Source organism: Cariama cristata, unplaced genomic scaffold (assembly GCF_000690535.1).
Source record: "Cariama cristata isolate BGI_N322 unplaced genomic scaffold, ASM69053v1 scaffold13470, whole genome shotgun sequence".
In the NCBI taxonomy this organism is placed as follows: Eukaryota; Metazoa; Chordata; class Aves; order Cariamiformes; family Cariamidae; genus Cariama; species Cariama cristata.
In genome coordinates this window covers 36,343-53,629 of record NW_009596486.1, presented here as the reverse complement: position 1 = coordinate 53,629, position 17,287 = coordinate 36,343, and the positions used below count along the sequence as shown (strand labels likewise).

Here is a 17,287-nt window from a genome sequence, read left to right as displayed (position 1 = left end):
AGCTTTCAAACAACACTACAATGAAGAGCTAGAGAAATCCGGGGAGTGACAGCATGAATTGTGGGTGCTTGAGGGTCCAGGAAGAGATAGAGGGCTGTGGTACCCCCACTGGCTTTCCATTTCCCCTTGAGGAAATCATTAGCACGACCAACAGAGTAAATTCCAAACTGACAAGAGATCTGTGACCCCTGACTGACACCAAAACAGGCAGGACCAAATGTCAGGCAACATTTTGACTCTTCAGTTAACTGCTTCGCGTGCCATTCATTCCTTCCTCCCTGACCCACAGTTTTATACAGCAAACAGCTGTACCGTTCCTGCCCAGAGCTCCCTTCCAATTAGCTGTGGGCTGCACAAAGGCCACTACAGCTACACCAGCATAAACCGGTGTACGAGAAGGGAGAACCAGGCCCTTTGTCTTTAAAAGCTCAACACTGGCCTTACCGATTTCCATGGCCAGTATTTTCCAACTTCATCCTCTTTGCTGTAATTCACAAAAGTAAAATAAACACTCTGCAGAGGTAGTATCTGAGTTTGGCCACTATTTTGTTAACATACACACATAGTGCTAGTTACTCAGTAAACAATCTTTATTCTGCTATTTTAAATGAGGTAATAGCTGCAACCTGCATTAAAATACCTTTCACACTGTAAAAAACAAACAGAACACCACAGATAGTGGAGAAAACACCACAGGCTACAACTTTTCTAGAACAACACACCAGTTTCCCTGATCGTAGTAACTCTTTTGAACCCTCACACAATCCAGGGATCTGCATGCTGCTTCCAGTTCCCCTTCACAGAACACATGGTAATAGCGGTGGAAAACAGGGCTGAGTTCTTGCGATTCCTTGGAGCCAGCTGGAAACAACACAGTATCAACGTTTTCCCCTTTCTTTTTAGTGCCACCTTTCAGGTGCCAGGGAACCAGCAAATCCTGAGAGTGAAAGGAGGTTCGGTTAGTGTGAACAGGCAGAGTGGAAGCTGCTGCTGGCTTTGCATCACAGCCTTTGTCCTTCGAGTCCTTACTGAGTCGGTCAAAACATGCTGAGTCTTGGCTGCTGCTATCAGGCATTTGATCACTAAGTGGTCTCTGGGCCGTGCGGGTATTGATTTCCTCTTCTTTGTCTTTACTAACACTCTTTTCCTTAAGGTATTTAGACTTCTGGGTTTTGTATTCTTGTTCCATTGCCCAGACATAAATGAGTGCCATTCCACCAGGTCTTAGAAGCCGGGCTAGTTCACGGATAGTAGCCAGTCTCCTTTCCTATAAAGGAAAAGCAAAAGTGTGAAGCTACTGCATAAACACAGAGACAGGAGAATGGAAGGGCAGCAGTTCCTCCTTACTGTCCTCCCCCCTAAGATACAATAAAAATCAGAGGAATTTTTTTCTGATGCTCATTTTCATTCATAATATAGTCCATCACTGTGTGCAAGCCAAGACACTTTCCTAAACATAATTCTCACCGAAACACAATTTCTTCACCAAAAGGGTTGTCAAGCACTGGAACATGCTGCCCAGGGAAGTGGTGGAGTCCCCATTCCTGGAGATATTTAAAAGACGTGTAGGTGTGGTGCTTAGGGATGTGGTTTAGTGGTGGACTCGGCAGTGCTCGGTTAACGGTTGGATTCAATGTTCTTACAGGTTTTTTCCAATCGAAACAATTTTATGATTATCTTTCCATTTGAAAATAGTGCTGTGCCAAGCAGGATTTCTTGGACATATCAACCCAGCTGGAAATGACACACATCTCTTCAAGAAGGTTCAGTTATCTAAAATCCCAGATTCAAATACCTGATCATACACACCCTAAGTCTGCAGCTGAAGGAGCCGGAATTATGGCTTAAACACAGGTCCTCTGACCACCCGAACAAAGATATGTCAGCCTTCTCCAAAACAAGACTTCTTCCTACGTTTTTATATTGGGTTTAGAAATATTTGCTCTATTTCTGCTACGGAGAGATCAGTGGGCCCCACCGAGGATTACGGCTCCATGCTCTAGCAGCTTGTTACAATTGCACAGTTCCTGCCAGGAGAAGCTTAGACAGCCCAAAGATAGGGCAGACTAGCGAGTAGTGTCCCTGTCGTTTGCAGACGGACAATGAAGGCACAGAGGGGAGGAAAAAAAAGCCACACACAAAAACCCGAGATCTGCTCAAGATCTGAGCTGGGAATCAAGAAATATGTTACTTCCCAAAGCAGAGCCCCCTTTTCCAATGTCATTACTTGTAAGCAGATGAAAATGAAACCTAAATACCTAAATCAAAGTGCCAGGAGGAGCCAGGAGATCTGACAAGCAGCAGGAGAACGTGAAGAGAAAGCCTAAGCAGCAGCAGCAACACAGCTTAACTCTGCTCTGACAACTGCTTACACCAAATGCAAACCTTTGATTTCTCCCCATTTTATTCATCCCTTTTGCTTTCATGAGCCCAAACGAGCAGGGTTTTTTGTAGAATCAGTAGCTCTGCACAGCAATACAACAGTAGAGTGGAGGACAGAGAGGGGTGACTTACTGCTGTTGAGAAATGGTGGATGACAGCAATAGAGATGCAGGCATCACAAGAACCACTGCGGATTGGCACCGACAGGGCATCGCAGACAAAAGCCTGGAAATTTTTTTCTCCACAAATATCTACCAGGTTTTTGCTGCGATCACAGCCAACCTATAAAAGAAAATGTTTCATTAAGCTTTTCATAAGAGGATAATTACTGTAAGCATCAAGAGAAAATAATTTTCCAGTCTTGTAAGAGAGTCATCACAGTCTCCTACTGAGGTAACACACTTTATAAAATGAAAACAAGAGCAAGGATGAGAAAATAGCCTTAAGTAAGAGGAATATATGGTTCCCAGGCACAGACAAAAAGGAAAAAAACCTTGACGCTTACTTAAAACAAAGATGGCAGACTGGATATTAGCGAGCTCATTATAGCACTCTGATTTTGAACCAGCTCAAGACAGAACAGGTTTCAACCTAACTTTTCCTCAAAACTGGCTCTTGAGCTATCTCGAAACCAGCAAGAGAGACGTGACCTAACCTCAGTATTTTCTTTTCCTTTCAATTGCCATTCGTAATCTGACAACATTTGAAGCACCCAAATACTGAACTCACAAAAGCTGAATCTACAAGTGTAAACGACAATCTGGTGACTTCGGTGCCATCACTGAAGTATGTCGCATGGCTTCACTTGTCACCCAGGTTTCATCATTTCAGTACAAGTAAGGAAGTGCTCCGGTACAGTCCTCTTCACCCTCAGTATTACAATCCACAAAAATTTAAGCACAACATAATTTTCCAAGGTTCTGTACAGTCCAAATGAAGTGCCCCCTAGGAACCATGTCAGGACACCTCATAAAACATTTTCTTTTTTTCCCCTTCAAACCTTGCCCAGCGTCCAGGTCAAAGATGGTAAGAAAAAGCATCTAGAAGAGGTTTTTTACCATGCTTGCATAAAACCAATAAATCCCAACTCATCAAGACCCTTCTGAAAGAGCAGAGCGAGGCGTGCACCACTCATTTTCATGTCTGCTGTGCACACCGAATATTCAAACCAAAGCCCTGCTACTAAATCATATATCAAACTCAGCTTGCATGCGAATATTAGATTTATCTTTGTTTTCAATAATCAGCAACAAGTAGATAGCAGAGAACAGATCCAGAATCATAAATAATTACTGCTGACAGTGTTTATTGCATTTGACACACAAAGAATACTAAACCATCCTCGATGCAAGAAGAACAGCAAACAACTTGCTCTGGGTTAATCAACCCAGCAGAGACAACAGTACAGCCAAAAATCTCTTTAGCAATGACTAAATATACTTATTTTCCATTGTAACTTTTCATTTTATTGGTTTAAGTAATTTTAGCTTTCAATCTACCATCACAGTTTTGAAGAAAACCAGGATTCTGTTCCAGTCATATGTCCTGAAAGCTTCTAGGTGAGCTGCTTTCCAGTCAGGTCCCTGACTTTTGATCCAAAGTAAATGAAACAGTTGTGAAAATGCCAACCTGACAACCCAAGATAATCCTCCACAAAAACAGTACCATGAATACGTACGTATTGTCCTACCAATTAGTTCTAAAGTGTCCCAAAAAGATCAATCCTAGCATTGCTTTCTTCCCATTTATTCCTTGGCCTGCTCTCCACCTTTACTGAAGCACTGAGCAAACAGTGTTATTTATTAATAAAAAAAGGAAACTCTTGTTTACTTGGAAGTAAACATAAATCCCCATCATTTCACACTGGAAGCCAACTGAAGTGTCTTTAAATTACTCTCATCATGGAACGGATTTAGCTGACAACCTGCATGTTAGAGATTCCACACCTCATTACCGGTGCCTTCAACTACTTTTGCAATTAAGACATTAGCATGCAGTATTTAATAAAACCCGAAGGACCAAATTCACTGCTGGCAGAAGGAGGGAGAAGAACATTTGCAATTTCCACTGACAACAAGCTTTCCCAGAAAGAATTGCTTGGGCCTTGTGCATCTATAGTAAAAACAGGCTGGATAATGGAATTCAATCTTTCCCTCCCAAAATGACCTTGAAAAGGACTACGCCGTATGTTGATGAAATCCAATGAACTGAGAACGAGAACAAAAGCATGACTGCCAGAATGTGAAGTCCTCATTTGCATCTAAATTATATCAAATAATTACGAAGTCAGGCTTACTTGTATTATCATACTTATTAAAGTGAATCTACAACCAAAGCAGAAAGATTGTGTTTTTGCAATGAAAATGGAGACCTTGAAATGGATCACTCTGAACGCACAGCTGCTCTGAAATAGGTATATTAGGCTAAAACTTTAACATGGTTTTAAATGTAAACATTATAGCGGGTGCTATGCTGTCACCAGCACAGCAAGTCACCACAGAGATGCCTGGTGCTGAAGCTAAGCAAATTTAGCATCCTTACTAGAATTATCTCTGCATGATTATTTTAAAATAATTATAATCACCATATTCCTGCACCTTCTAGCTTACAAGAAACAGGCACTCATTAAAAAACAAAATACCTTTGTTTCAGTCGCTTAGAAAACAACAAGCTAGCAAAAAGCAGCTAACTTCAGTGGTGCAATGCCAGCTTACAGCTGGAAAATGAGCCCATGATTTTTATGAGTACAGAAAACATATATGGCAAGGGGCAGAGACCCTAAACTCAACTCTTCCCAATTCTGTTACTGATTTCTACATTCTGAAGCACATGAAAGCTTTGATGTGATGAAGCTCTGTTTACAGAAAACAGTTCAAAAGAATGTTTTAATTTAGAGTAGGTTTATTTTTCTCTAATTAAACATTTCAATCAAAACATTTTAAAATAAAATCTCAAAATACAACTGGAATGCTTTAATTTTTGCCAGTTCCTATCTCTAATTTTGATGCTCAGCACAGGATACTGTCCTTGCTGACATCTCTTCTAGAAGAGTGGAAAAAGGTAGACAAATTACTGCTAGTTCACAAACTAACAGAATCTAGTACATCTCTCAGTGACCCAAGTTGTACACATTTTTAAGGTTCCCTCTTTCTTATTATCTGTGAATCTTCTCAATCATTTCTTGTAACTGTTTTCCTAGTTTTCCAAATCAAATTCCTTGCTCAAATCCCCTAACTTCTCATATATATCTCAAATAGCACAGCTGGATGATTCAGCTGAATCTACCTCTTAACAAGTCCACCTCTCAGCAAGTCGCTCTCCACCTTTCAGTATTTCCCCAAAGGCGGCTGGCTTCTCAGGTTTCTCGGATTTTACTCCGGGCAGCCATTCCCACATCCCCACCTTTTTGGCAGGTACCTCCCCGCCTCTTCACTGCTCTGTGTGTCATGGACCACAGCTCACAGGAGCTCCAGCTCCAGAGTGGCCAGAGATGCTGTGGCGGACAGATGAGCCAGTATTTACCTTAAACCTTTCTTGGTGCATAAGATGTGAGCTTTGCTGCACCTGTTGCTTGCCTTACAAAAAAAAAAAACAAAACAACTCATGCGCATGGAAGACGTTGTAACCAGAAGCGGTCCTCCCGTGGTTTTGCAACAGCTAACTGCGCATGTGCAGGGTGCTAATTCATCGACCTTGGGGAGGGTCTCGTCTGATGAGATCCCCGAAATAGTCTCCCTGCGACCACCTGGGATGCACCGAGCCTGTGCTGAACCAGATCACGTCCACCATGCATATGCACAAAGTTTCCTGGAACCAGGCAGAGATTTTGGGACTTGAGACTGTATAAAAATGGTAACACCAGAAGCTGGGGTGGGACTCCCGCCACCAAGACACCAGAAGAAAGAGGATGAACAGGATGTTGCTGGATCCACGTGTGGTAAAAACTTTCCTTTCTCGTTTCTTTCTCTTACATCTCTCTCTCTCTCATTCTAGGCATATAAGGGTAATGTTGTTAAGAGTTTGTTGTATTTTGTTCCAGGCACATATGGGTAATATTGTTGTGGGTTTGTTGTTGTAATGTAATCATAACTTTTGCCAAGCCACTATCTATTGTAATCTCACCAAGTTTTTAGTAAATGTGTGACTTTGAACTTCTATAGTGATTGTCGTCACTCCGGATTACCACACAGAGAATTTAAAAGATAACCTCACCCACCGAGTGGGGCGAGACAGATGCCTATGTACTGGGACTCAGAATCCACTGACATTTTTAGCATGGATTTCAGGCATTGATTTTCATTGTATCTGGATAAAAGTCAATTGCATCCAAGCCCTACAAACACCAAACTTAGGGAAGAGGCAAAAGCATGTCATAATTCTGACACTTGGAACCCTCTCTTTAGGACATGCTGGGCAATGGAAACCTTTAGACTAATGGAAGGACCAAAAAAAGATAAATACAAAAGAGGATAAGGGAAGGGAGAAACAAATGTAACACCTGTGATTTGTCTGAGTTTGCAGCAGCTCTGTACTGGCTTCCTAGGAACAGGATAACCCAGGCAGATATCCCATCCTGTTCCTTAGCATTCCCAGGCACCTTCACCTCCACCGTTTCAGCCAGGAGTAGCTAAACTACGTTTTGTAAAATCTACTTGATGCAGTGGTTTGGAATAGATCATTAGGGTGCAAAAGACACTAAATAAATAGCTTGCTTTGTAATGGTGCTGCAAATCTGCATGAGATAAATCCTCTTGCAGGCTTTTTTTAGGGAAAGACAGGGGGACGCTGCACACCATTACATATTTTCTTTCTACGTTATCTCATTATAACTAACTCTACCTGGTAGAATTAGTTCATTTAAGTATCTAGAAACCTGATTGATTCAGCACATTAGAAAGTGATGAAGAAAACAACATCTAATTCTGAAATCCAGCCGCCAAATGGAATTATATCACTCCCTGGAGAAACATCTCAGCTATAACTAATAGCATAAGAGCCTCAAGGAACCAAATTACATTCCAGCAAGCACACACATACGTAGGAAAAAAAAAAAAAAAGAAAGACACCAGCACAGCCACAGCAAGACAGATAAATCTCCTTGCTCCAGTTGGTCCGAGTCAGGCCTTTAGCATTCCTTTCACGTAGCGTTTTGGTTTTCCATTGCGTACAGTCAGGGTGCCTCTGGAAACAAAGCGCTGCGTCTAAAACGTGAAGTTCATTTCTCAATGACAAAGCGTCAGAACCAAGTTGAGCAATTCAGCATTCATTCTGGTTTTGTGCTGCTGTTGCCCAGTTCCTTCTGAGCTCTCTTCCCAGATCTCCCATCATTTTAATGACTGCTATTTATCGAGAGAAAAGGGCAGGAATGGTTCCCTCCATCTCACCCTTCAATTGCTAAGACACAGTGAACTTGCTCCAGATACACCTTTACCAATTAGTTTTGTCCTTCCTGCTTTTACCCACTACTACTAAAGCCTTCAAATAGTAATCTGCTCTCAATCAACACAGACCCAGTGCAACTAAAATGCACCCACCATTACGCAACCCTACCCGCAGCAAATATTCACCCTCCCTCTTCCCCACACCTTGGCAAAATCAAACATTTATACAGTTCCAGTAGATCCCAGTTTGGGACAGATGTAGAAAACATAGAAAAAAGATGCATATCTCACAGTAAAAGGGTGTCTTACAAGATCACGTGAAATACAAGCTACGCTACCGATTCCCCTTGAATGACGTGCTACAGAAATAGGAATGTCTGTATTAATGCAAACCATTTGGGCTCCTGTATTACCATCATTTTTCTTCCTAGTATCAGTATTCTGGCAAGGAGAGTAATTTCTTTATATATAAAGAAAAAATATCTACCCAATAGCATTTTCAGTCACTTGTAACTGGATTTCCCACCAGTTTATCAGTTCAATTAAAAACGTAAACCACAAAATTGAAAGGGTTCAATGTCTTTCACTCACACCCTAGCCCTGGAAGGATGCTGAACATTCCTCTGGGGATTTACACATCACCACACCTACCTGAACCCTGGAAACTGGAAGACAGAGCTAAAGCTCATAAAAATTGATGAGATACATTGCAATGATGTCAACAGGTTCTGGAATGAAACCGTTGTGGTGATGAGGGAGATAGGTAAGGCTGAAACGTAGCATTCTGTAAAAATAAAAGCCCTGCTCACAGATAGGAATATTAAGCTTGAAAGCACCCAAATATAAACTGCTAAAATAATTCCCCGAAATGAGGCCGGGTGGGGAGGGGATTGTGTAAAAACAACCCTAAAATCATTTCTCTCTTTTGCATTCATTCAAACAAAAAAGCTGGGCAAGACAGAAAAAGTAATTGAATTTAATAAAGTTTCAGATCTTTCTCCAGTCTTTCTCCTAACTACATCAGATTTGGATTCCATCTCTCACTTAAAATATTCTTAATCTGAATTTGTTTGTCATGAAATTGATGCTCTTTCACTGTCAGAATAACGCAGCCATTACAGCACTGTCATTTTTGTTGAGAGTAGCTAGACTCATGTGCGTTTCATCCTCACGCAACGATACTCAAGCAGATATGGTTATATGTAATCATCCAAAGAAACTGAAGTAAATACAATAGCACAAGCCACACTGGAGACATTTTCAGACAGTGCCTGAACATTAAAACCATCCAGAGAGCTACCTTAGCTTTGATCTACCATTAGTGCTGCTACTTAAAGTATCCTATCGAAAAACATACAGGAACCTTTAAAGCACATCACTTGCCTCAGGTTTTCAATATTTCTGAGTCAAAACACTCCAAGCTACATAGCTGTACTAACAGTGCTCTACCCAGCCCCTCTATGTCCAAACCAGTGTAACACCACATTGTTCTTCTCACCTACGATAATTCATTCTCTTATGTCTTTTTAAGATACCTTGTCAAAAGTTTAAAACAAACAAACAAAAATCCGTAAACACAATATACACCAGTTTTTCTTTAACCACACTTCGGCTGACACAAAAATATAGTAGAAAGAAGGAGTCACATCCATCCTCCTGAGACTCTGTGCTGGCTTGCAGATGAAAATAAGCAAATGCAAAGTCTAGAGTCTAGCTCCAACCAAGAACAACTAGTTGTCACCAGTAGAAAATCAAATGTCAAGAGAGGCCAACTGAATGAAGCAATTCCCAGATTCTGTTTTTCGACTGCTTCTTTAAAAGTTTCCTCCTTTCCACTGTTATTTTTCATGTTTTGGATTTATCCTGCAGGCACATATGAAATGAGGTAACTCCTAAAGTAACAGGGTAGAGGGGCTGGCTTTCATTTGATTGCCAGTAGATATGTGATTTTCTTTTCCCTTAGTTGGTTAACTGCAGGCTCCAGAAAACAGACTGGTGCTAGCAATTTCTGAAGACAGCACCTTGCAGAGATTTCACCTTAAAAGTCTACCACAAACCTACACAACAGCAATTTACAAAATTCATTTTAGGACCAGGTGACCTTCATGGTACCCTGATAAACTTTTCTCCTCTCTAGTCAGGTTTGCTAATTTTTCTTAAATGAGTCAGGAGTGAAAGACTGAAATGAACTGAACATTAGTAATTATTTTCAGGCTACAGCAGTCAGGCATAAACATGCCTACTTATAAATCAGTTGATTTTGTTCTAGCTTACAAGAACAGTAATGGAAATAAATCCATTACTAATACAGACAGGGCCGTAAATAACAACTTATGTTTTACAGCTGAATATAAATAGCAGGACAGAAACTCCTGAAACAGACCAACAACTCTGACTTTATTATTAACAATGAATGTCTTGCCTTACCTAGAAGTTTTCAAGCCTGATGGATTTCAAAGTGTTTCACAGAATAAGCACATGAAAGAATCAGACAATTCTGGAACAGGGGAGAGCAGATAGCATAATGCACACCTCTCAAAGATTTCTTTTGGGTAAAAATAACAGGAAGTTTGACCCTTACAAAAATGTCTTTGAAATATCTGCAATGAAGACTCTCTCTTGGTTCATATCTGTATGTGCTTCATGTCTCCCTGACAGAAGAGGAAAGAAGCAAAACTGGGCTAAGTACAGACTGTGAGACAGGGAAGGTGATGAGAACATCAGCAAGATTGATGTCAGAGCTGTCTAAAAGTGAAAAGGGAGTGAGAGAAAGGCCAGAAATCTGTGCTGAAGTTGAGACTCGCCCATGAATTTTATCTTGGCATATTTACTGGGCCTACGCACAGAGTCAGAGGTGGGACAGCCAAACATGACATCATTCACAAAGGAGCCAACGCCACCAGGCCAAAGGGAACTGAAGATGATGTATGAAAAGTAGTGCTGCCCATGGAGATTTCAGGGACATGTACATTGCATTCCCCACCCACCAGCCAAATGAAAAACTTGTTGGAAGCAAACTGCCTAACGATTTTCCCTTTTAATAAGCTTATTCAACAACAAAAGCTAAAGCATCCATTATAAATTTTCAATCCACTGCACCCATTACTATTTTTTTTATTAACATACTTTGACTTGCAAAGCAAAAGTGGCTTTGAAAAAAGAAAAAAGGTAATGCATACAGTGAAAGGATGTGGAAACCTAACACAATTGGTAATTGATCTTGGATCAGGAAACAGTTTTCTGTTCTTGGCACTTTTCCCACAACTGAAGCTCCAACATGCTACAACTGCACGATGGAATAAACACTAGTACCAACGAAAACAAATGACAGTCACTACTACTTACCATGTACAAATCCTCGTTGATGCCTAGGTATTTCCCATTGCCACAACCAACATCAGCCACTATCGACCCTTTTGGTAGGGACCTGAGAAACTCTACAATTCGGGGCCATGGGCTATGCCTGGTGCTGCTGAAGTGTGAGGCAATCTCTTCATACACCTTGTGTACGTATTCTTGCTCCAGCTTCGAGGCCTCCATCTCATTGTGGGGAAATGAAGGTTGTACCTGTCTTTGCTGTCCTTTCTGGCTGTCACAGACAGATAGGTAAACTAGATATAGCAACAGATACACAAAAAATGAATTTTTTTGAAGTAATTCCTTGTCGGTTAGACTTATTCAGCAAAATAAAATTAGAAGTGAAATATTAAGATGCAAAGAACTGCTTCATTCCTCCTTTACCTTTTAAAAACTGAAATGCAGGTCAAACTGCCGAAGTGTTCGATGATCTTAAAACAAACAACCTGCTCACATATACCAGAAGCCATTTGCAATGATCATTCATCGTGCTATGTTAACGAGGTTTATGTTTTCAAAACTGATATAGTGCCCCTAATACCAAAGATTATGATATCATTGCAATTCAGCCTCTGAAATTCTGTTCTGAGGGCACAAATGGACTTCAATTCTGTGCAATCATTGAGCCACCTATCTATTATTATCATCTGTGCTGCCCTAAGGCACTTACATGGCTCTCCCACTGCAGATCTGACTGCTTCTCCTTCTCTAACGTACTTATTTTCACAAAATTACAGTCCCCTTCAAATAAAAAACCACCAAAACTGACAGGAATCTGAAGAATAGTAGCTACTTCTACTCTGTTACATTATTCCGCCACTTGAGGTCCCAACGAAATGCAAGATTCCAGATTACTTTCCTGGCTCCGGAGCAAGCCAAATGCCTTCCTGTATAGAGAAACTCCAGCAACTACAGGGATGCAACCAATTCAAGCTATATAGTATGCCTAACGTTGAGCCATTCAGGAATGGCTACCAGGAAAATTGATAAACTGGTTTGGTCCAAAAAAAAAATAATGCGTACATCTTGGTGATAAACAACAATTTTGCCTTGAAGATCACCTCAAGACACTTACTGCAATTGCAAGGGCCTCTCCTCACTTTCCTGAATGTAAATGACGTCCTTGTTTCCCTTCGATTTAGTGTTAAATCTCCAACATCAGCAGTGATTGTCCCAACTTTTCGCCCAAGCTCAGATGCTTGAATGACATCATATTTTCGGGGTGTAATCCTAAAACAAAGTAACACAAAATAAAAGAATAATTCAATTGGCACCGGGGGTGGGCAGGGGGGGGAAATCCACCTTTCTGATAAGGCAATTCTTACATACTATGACAACTGTGATTACAACATGCTATTTAATGTACTGCTGCTTCTCAGTTTTCAACTTACTCAGTTTCTGAGAAAAAAAAAAGAGGAGCACAGAGGACACAAACTAATGATGTTAAAGTGTTATTTAATTGTAAGTAATTGCGTTTCCCTTCCCTCCCTTCCGCAACATTTGATTGTTTATTTTTCTAGAACTTATTTTTTATATATTTATTTTATATTAACAGATTTCTTTTTTAAGATAAAATACACTACTAAAAATGGTGGTTATGGGTATAAAAGCATAGAATTGACTGAGCTCTATATTAGCAGATTGAAGTTTCCTGTTACAAATGGGCCTCCAATAAATTCTGCTTTGCAACAGAATTACTTTTCCATTTATTGACAACAGAAGATGCAAAGAATGTAGCACTTTGGAGATTTGCTAAAATGCCTACAGGGAGAAACTCTGTCATAGATCTTTCTTGATCAAAATCTATCAATCAAGCAAACTGGGAGCAGAGCATCTTAAGCTACTTCTAGATTTGGCAGAGATCTTAACGGAACACAAAAACATCTTTGCAAAGACAAAATTCATAAAATGGAAGTGACTTGGAACTTTCTTGGGGTGACAAAAGTTTCAAATAATTTTATGAAGATGTTTGCAGTACAAAAAACACCAGAGCCAGGAATTTTTAATAGCTCTACAAATGGATCTCTCTCAAAGTTGAGAAGAGGAAAACGAGAAAGTAAAATGCGAAACACAACATGAGAGAAGAGAAACAGCTGCACCCACATGTAGTTTCCCATCACTTGCACATGGGAAAAAGTAGATACTCTACAAAATGGAAACTCTTCAGGGAAATATCTTAGCACTTCAAAGCTGTCACTGAAACGCTTCCTGAACTTAGTCATCAAGCAGATTAATGCAGAAATATCCTCAAGGGAAAAAAAACAAAACCAAACCATCTCTAAGGAACTGGCCTCTCAGTGAAGCTCCTTCAGAGCTGCTGACTTCAAAGTACTTGAGTCCCAGCAGGACAAACTCTCAGTGTAAAACTGACTTCCATACTGGTTAGCCAAGTTTAACCCTCATAGGTTGAGCCAAAAGAGGGGGCAAAAAAAAAAAAGTGTCTTATATCTTTTCATAAAGCAGAGCATTCAGTCTCATCTCAATTTTCTACTGGAACTCTTCTGCAGGTCCCATGAAACTGCTGACCAGTGCCTGTACTTAACCAAGAATTGCCGAGAAGACAGTCTGATCAGCATTCCCATACTTTGCTCTGTGCCACCTTTCCTACTGCAGGAAAGCTGACCTCTAATCCACCCTCCAGGAAAAAGAGTGCAGGTCCTTTCTGTCTGGAAGTCAGGCAGCAGCACTTTGATCCTCCATCTAGATGTTGCAAAAAGGAGACATGGAGCAGCCCCGAGAATGGAAATTTCCCAAAGGCAGCCAGAGAAAGGATGGGCTCTAATAAAGAACTGCCTTGTTCATGGCAGATAATGAAGCTATGATGAAACAATCAGTTGAGGATGCCCAAGACTCCCTGGAGAACCTCAAATCCTGACTTTGCAGATTGTCTATTTGATTTTCTTTTGTACCTGCAGCAAAAAACCTAAGTATAGCAGCTAATATTTTCAGGAATAAGTCTTTTTCAAGGTTCTAGTTTCAAGCTACATAATTTCCTTTTGCCTATACTACAAGCAAGAACCCTAGATAAAGGCTGCGCTAAAAAAAGGATTCCCAATGTCAAAAATAAAATGCTGCATATCCTCTTGCTTGGCACAGAGTTGTTTCATTATTGCAGTGTCAGGAATGGTGTTTTGCCAGGTTACCCAACCAAAAACAAGCCTCATCAGAAAAAACATCACAAATTAATCTCATCAGAAAAGCTGTAATTTTACTTTCACCTACAAGACAAAAAGAGCACATATCTTTTGCTCTGCTTGCTGATACTCTAAAGCTTATTTCTTAATCCTATGTTTCTCTTTCAGAGAGAACAGAACAAAAAAATCCTTTTCCTGTGCACTTTGTTAACAGGGTCAAAATGAAGTTGCTAATTCCCTTGGCATCCAAATATACACGTTGAAAACATTTCCAGAATAATTCTAAAACTTAACCTTTTGCTCTCTAATTTGCCTTCTGAGGAGTAGATAAAAGGCATCACAAATGATCTTAAATACATCCTGACGTTATGTATGCAAGTGAATTAACTACACTTGCTCGCTGTATGATTAATCTTGTCGATTACAATAGTATGCTCCACTACCATGATGGAAAGCTTACTCAAGGTTGAGCATCTTGACCTACTACCGTTTTAAAAATACACAGAAAAACTATTTTTAGGAAAGGTGGACAAGCACTGGGATAGTAATAACTTATACATGAGTAGGAAGATCTGGGCTCTTCATTTTAAATGTAGTTTATGTCAGTGGTTCTCAAAAGACAACCATCACTTTAAGGTACACGAGTTAAGTAATCATCTCATTCCGGTCCTTAGTAGGCAGGTACATTACCCCAACTGGAATGCCTGCTGGCAAGTACGGCAAGTGTACTGTGTGCATCCTTCCCCCGCCTGCGAGTTTGGCTGCCCAGGGCCAGCTTGGGAAGAGCAGAGCTGGTGGCCTTGGAGAAAGCTGTCATGAAGACAGCCAGAGGCCTCAGCAAGGGTCACCCCTCCTTCCCCTGGGACCTGCTTTTAAACGGAGGCTGTCTCGCTGGGCCTTGCCCCAGCTACAGCCCCAGCTGCGTCCCAGCTCTGTCTGTGCACGGCCACTGCCCCACTGATCCAGGCCTTGACCCCTAGGCTGAGATCCCAACCTGGCCTCACCCCAGCCCCACAGAGCTGCCTGATGCCTGGGGTTGGGGACTGTCCCCCAGCTCCCCTCGCCAGCAACATCATCATCACGGAAACCTCACTATGTTCTCCGAGTTGTAGGTATCCTTCTGAAAGGCAACTGACAGTATTTGACAGGACAGAATAAGCAGCTTATAATGCTGATATCCGTGTTCGGTCTTGTATACCAAAAACCAAAGGACTCCACTGCCCTGGGCTTCTATAACAATGCATATCAGAAGTACTAGCTGCTTTTTACAACTACTTAATTTAATGATAGAATATACAGGTGGCATAAGCACTCAATAAAAACAAACAATGTAAAGGTCACTGGGGAGTTCATATTCACCCTTCTTCATATTGCAAATTAACCAGTAAAATTAAAAGGCAGAAAATCTTCTGTCAATAAAAGGATGTGATGTTTAATTTACACAGAATGTAATTAGTATCTCCAATTGACTGCTGTAACCAGTGACAGTTTGGGTCAAACAAAGGAAGAAACATTTACCACGGGCATTTCTGTCCAATGTGAGGGTTTCCATGTTCTCCTAAAGTGCACTACTGTCACTCTCAGAGCTTCTCAAGCTTTTAGTCTTTTTGGCAGTTTCAGTACTCCTATTGTATTGCCCAGTGGTGCGTGATTTAAAAAGCATATATTTAAACGCTACAATAAGCAAAGCCTCAAGACAAATTTCAAGAAATCTTTTTTCCAGGATCCCAAACCTACTCAGTGCAATGCAGCTTTATCAGTAAAGTGTCCCTAAAGCAGCTGGGAAGAGCTCAGGAAGACTCCCCTTTGTCACCCTCACGCACTCTGTGCAGGGGAAGACACTCTCTTAAACCAGCCCTTTTCTAAAGCCTTTGCAATATGTAATCCGATGGGAAAAGCCGTGGGCTGAAAAGAGAGAAAGGAAATGGTGAAGCTAATTGCACTACAATCAATTCTTTGCCAGCTCAGAGTCACTGAGGACTTTCACACCGCAGATGCAAGTGAGAGCGATTTCCGAGTGAAACTTCACTTGTGACAGCAGCAGGAAACCGCAGCTCAGGGACTGGCAATTAGCTTCCTAAAATCCTCAATTTTTTTTCAATTTAACCTGAGCAGCATCTGAGCAAAGGAGCAAAGTTGTATATAAAACTTGACTTGATTTCTTTTGAAGCAATTTTAAATACAGAATGTCCTTAACAAACCAAATACATATATTCTTCTACTATTATCAGCAATGCAGGGACTCTTACACATACCCATGTGTCCACAGGTATCTGGATTCTCCAGCCATCACCAATAAACTGCATCGGGGCAGCATAATTGCCACTGTATGGCCATCAGGGTGTTTGAAATCCATCACAATCTAAAAAGAAACAAAACCAGCCACCATGAATGAGTATGGTTTACAGAGATTCATATACATGCCAGGTACTCTCAAGTCCTAGCTTTGTTTGCCTCTTCAAAGTGTTCATCAGAATATTGCCACGAAACAGCTACTTATTTCCAAGGGATGCAAAAGCCTCTAGGTCTCGGTCCTTAAGATCTCTCAGCACTGTGTTCAAAAATGAGGCAGTCACAAATATATGTGTATATATGGATAACTACTTTTTTTTTTCACAGTAATAGCTTTCTTTGCAAGAACACGGTAACACCATTTAATCTCTGCATGTACCTGTGAGGCAGGAAAGGATTTCTACCCCTCAACTAAAGGCAACTGTGTAAGAGCAAGAGAGCGCTCATTTGCTGTAAACTCAAGCATCTGAAAGTTAGGTGCCTGGGCTAAGACAGTCAGCTACTCTCTTTTTGTGAAGTCTCTGCATAGAGACAAGTATCTCTGAGGAGAAGGACTTGGAGGTGTGCACTTGCAGCCCAGAAAGCCAACCGTACCCTGGGCTGCATCCAAAGCAGCGTGACCAGCAGGTCGAGGGAGGGGATTCTGCCCCTCTGCTCCGCTCTGGCGAGATGCCCCTGCAGTACTGCCTTCAGCTCTGGGGTCCTCAGCACAAGAAGGACATGGACCTGTTGGAGCGAGTC

General features: G+C 41.1%; 1 protein-coding gene across 1 annotated transcript in view; it reads right to left on the bottom strand.

The window, feature by feature from the left end:
- Positions 1–697: 697 nt before the first annotated feature.
- Positions 698–17,287, bottom strand: part of ALKBH8 (alkB, alkylation repair homolog 8 (E. coli)) — a 48,078-nt gene continuing 31,488 nt past the window's right edge. Inside the window, exons 7-11 of the mRNA XM_009706367.1 lie at positions 16,510–16,616; positions 12,196–12,350; positions 11,109–11,374; positions 2,515–2,664; positions 698–1,267 (exon numbers count right to left, since the gene is read on the bottom strand). Of these exons, the coding sequence (XP_009704669.1) occupies positions 698–1,267; positions 2,515–2,664; positions 11,109–11,374; positions 12,196–12,350; positions 16,510–16,616 (1,248 nt within the window). The remainder of the gene's footprint in view (positions 1,268–2,514; positions 2,665–11,108; positions 11,375–12,195; positions 12,351–16,509; positions 16,617–17,287) is intronic.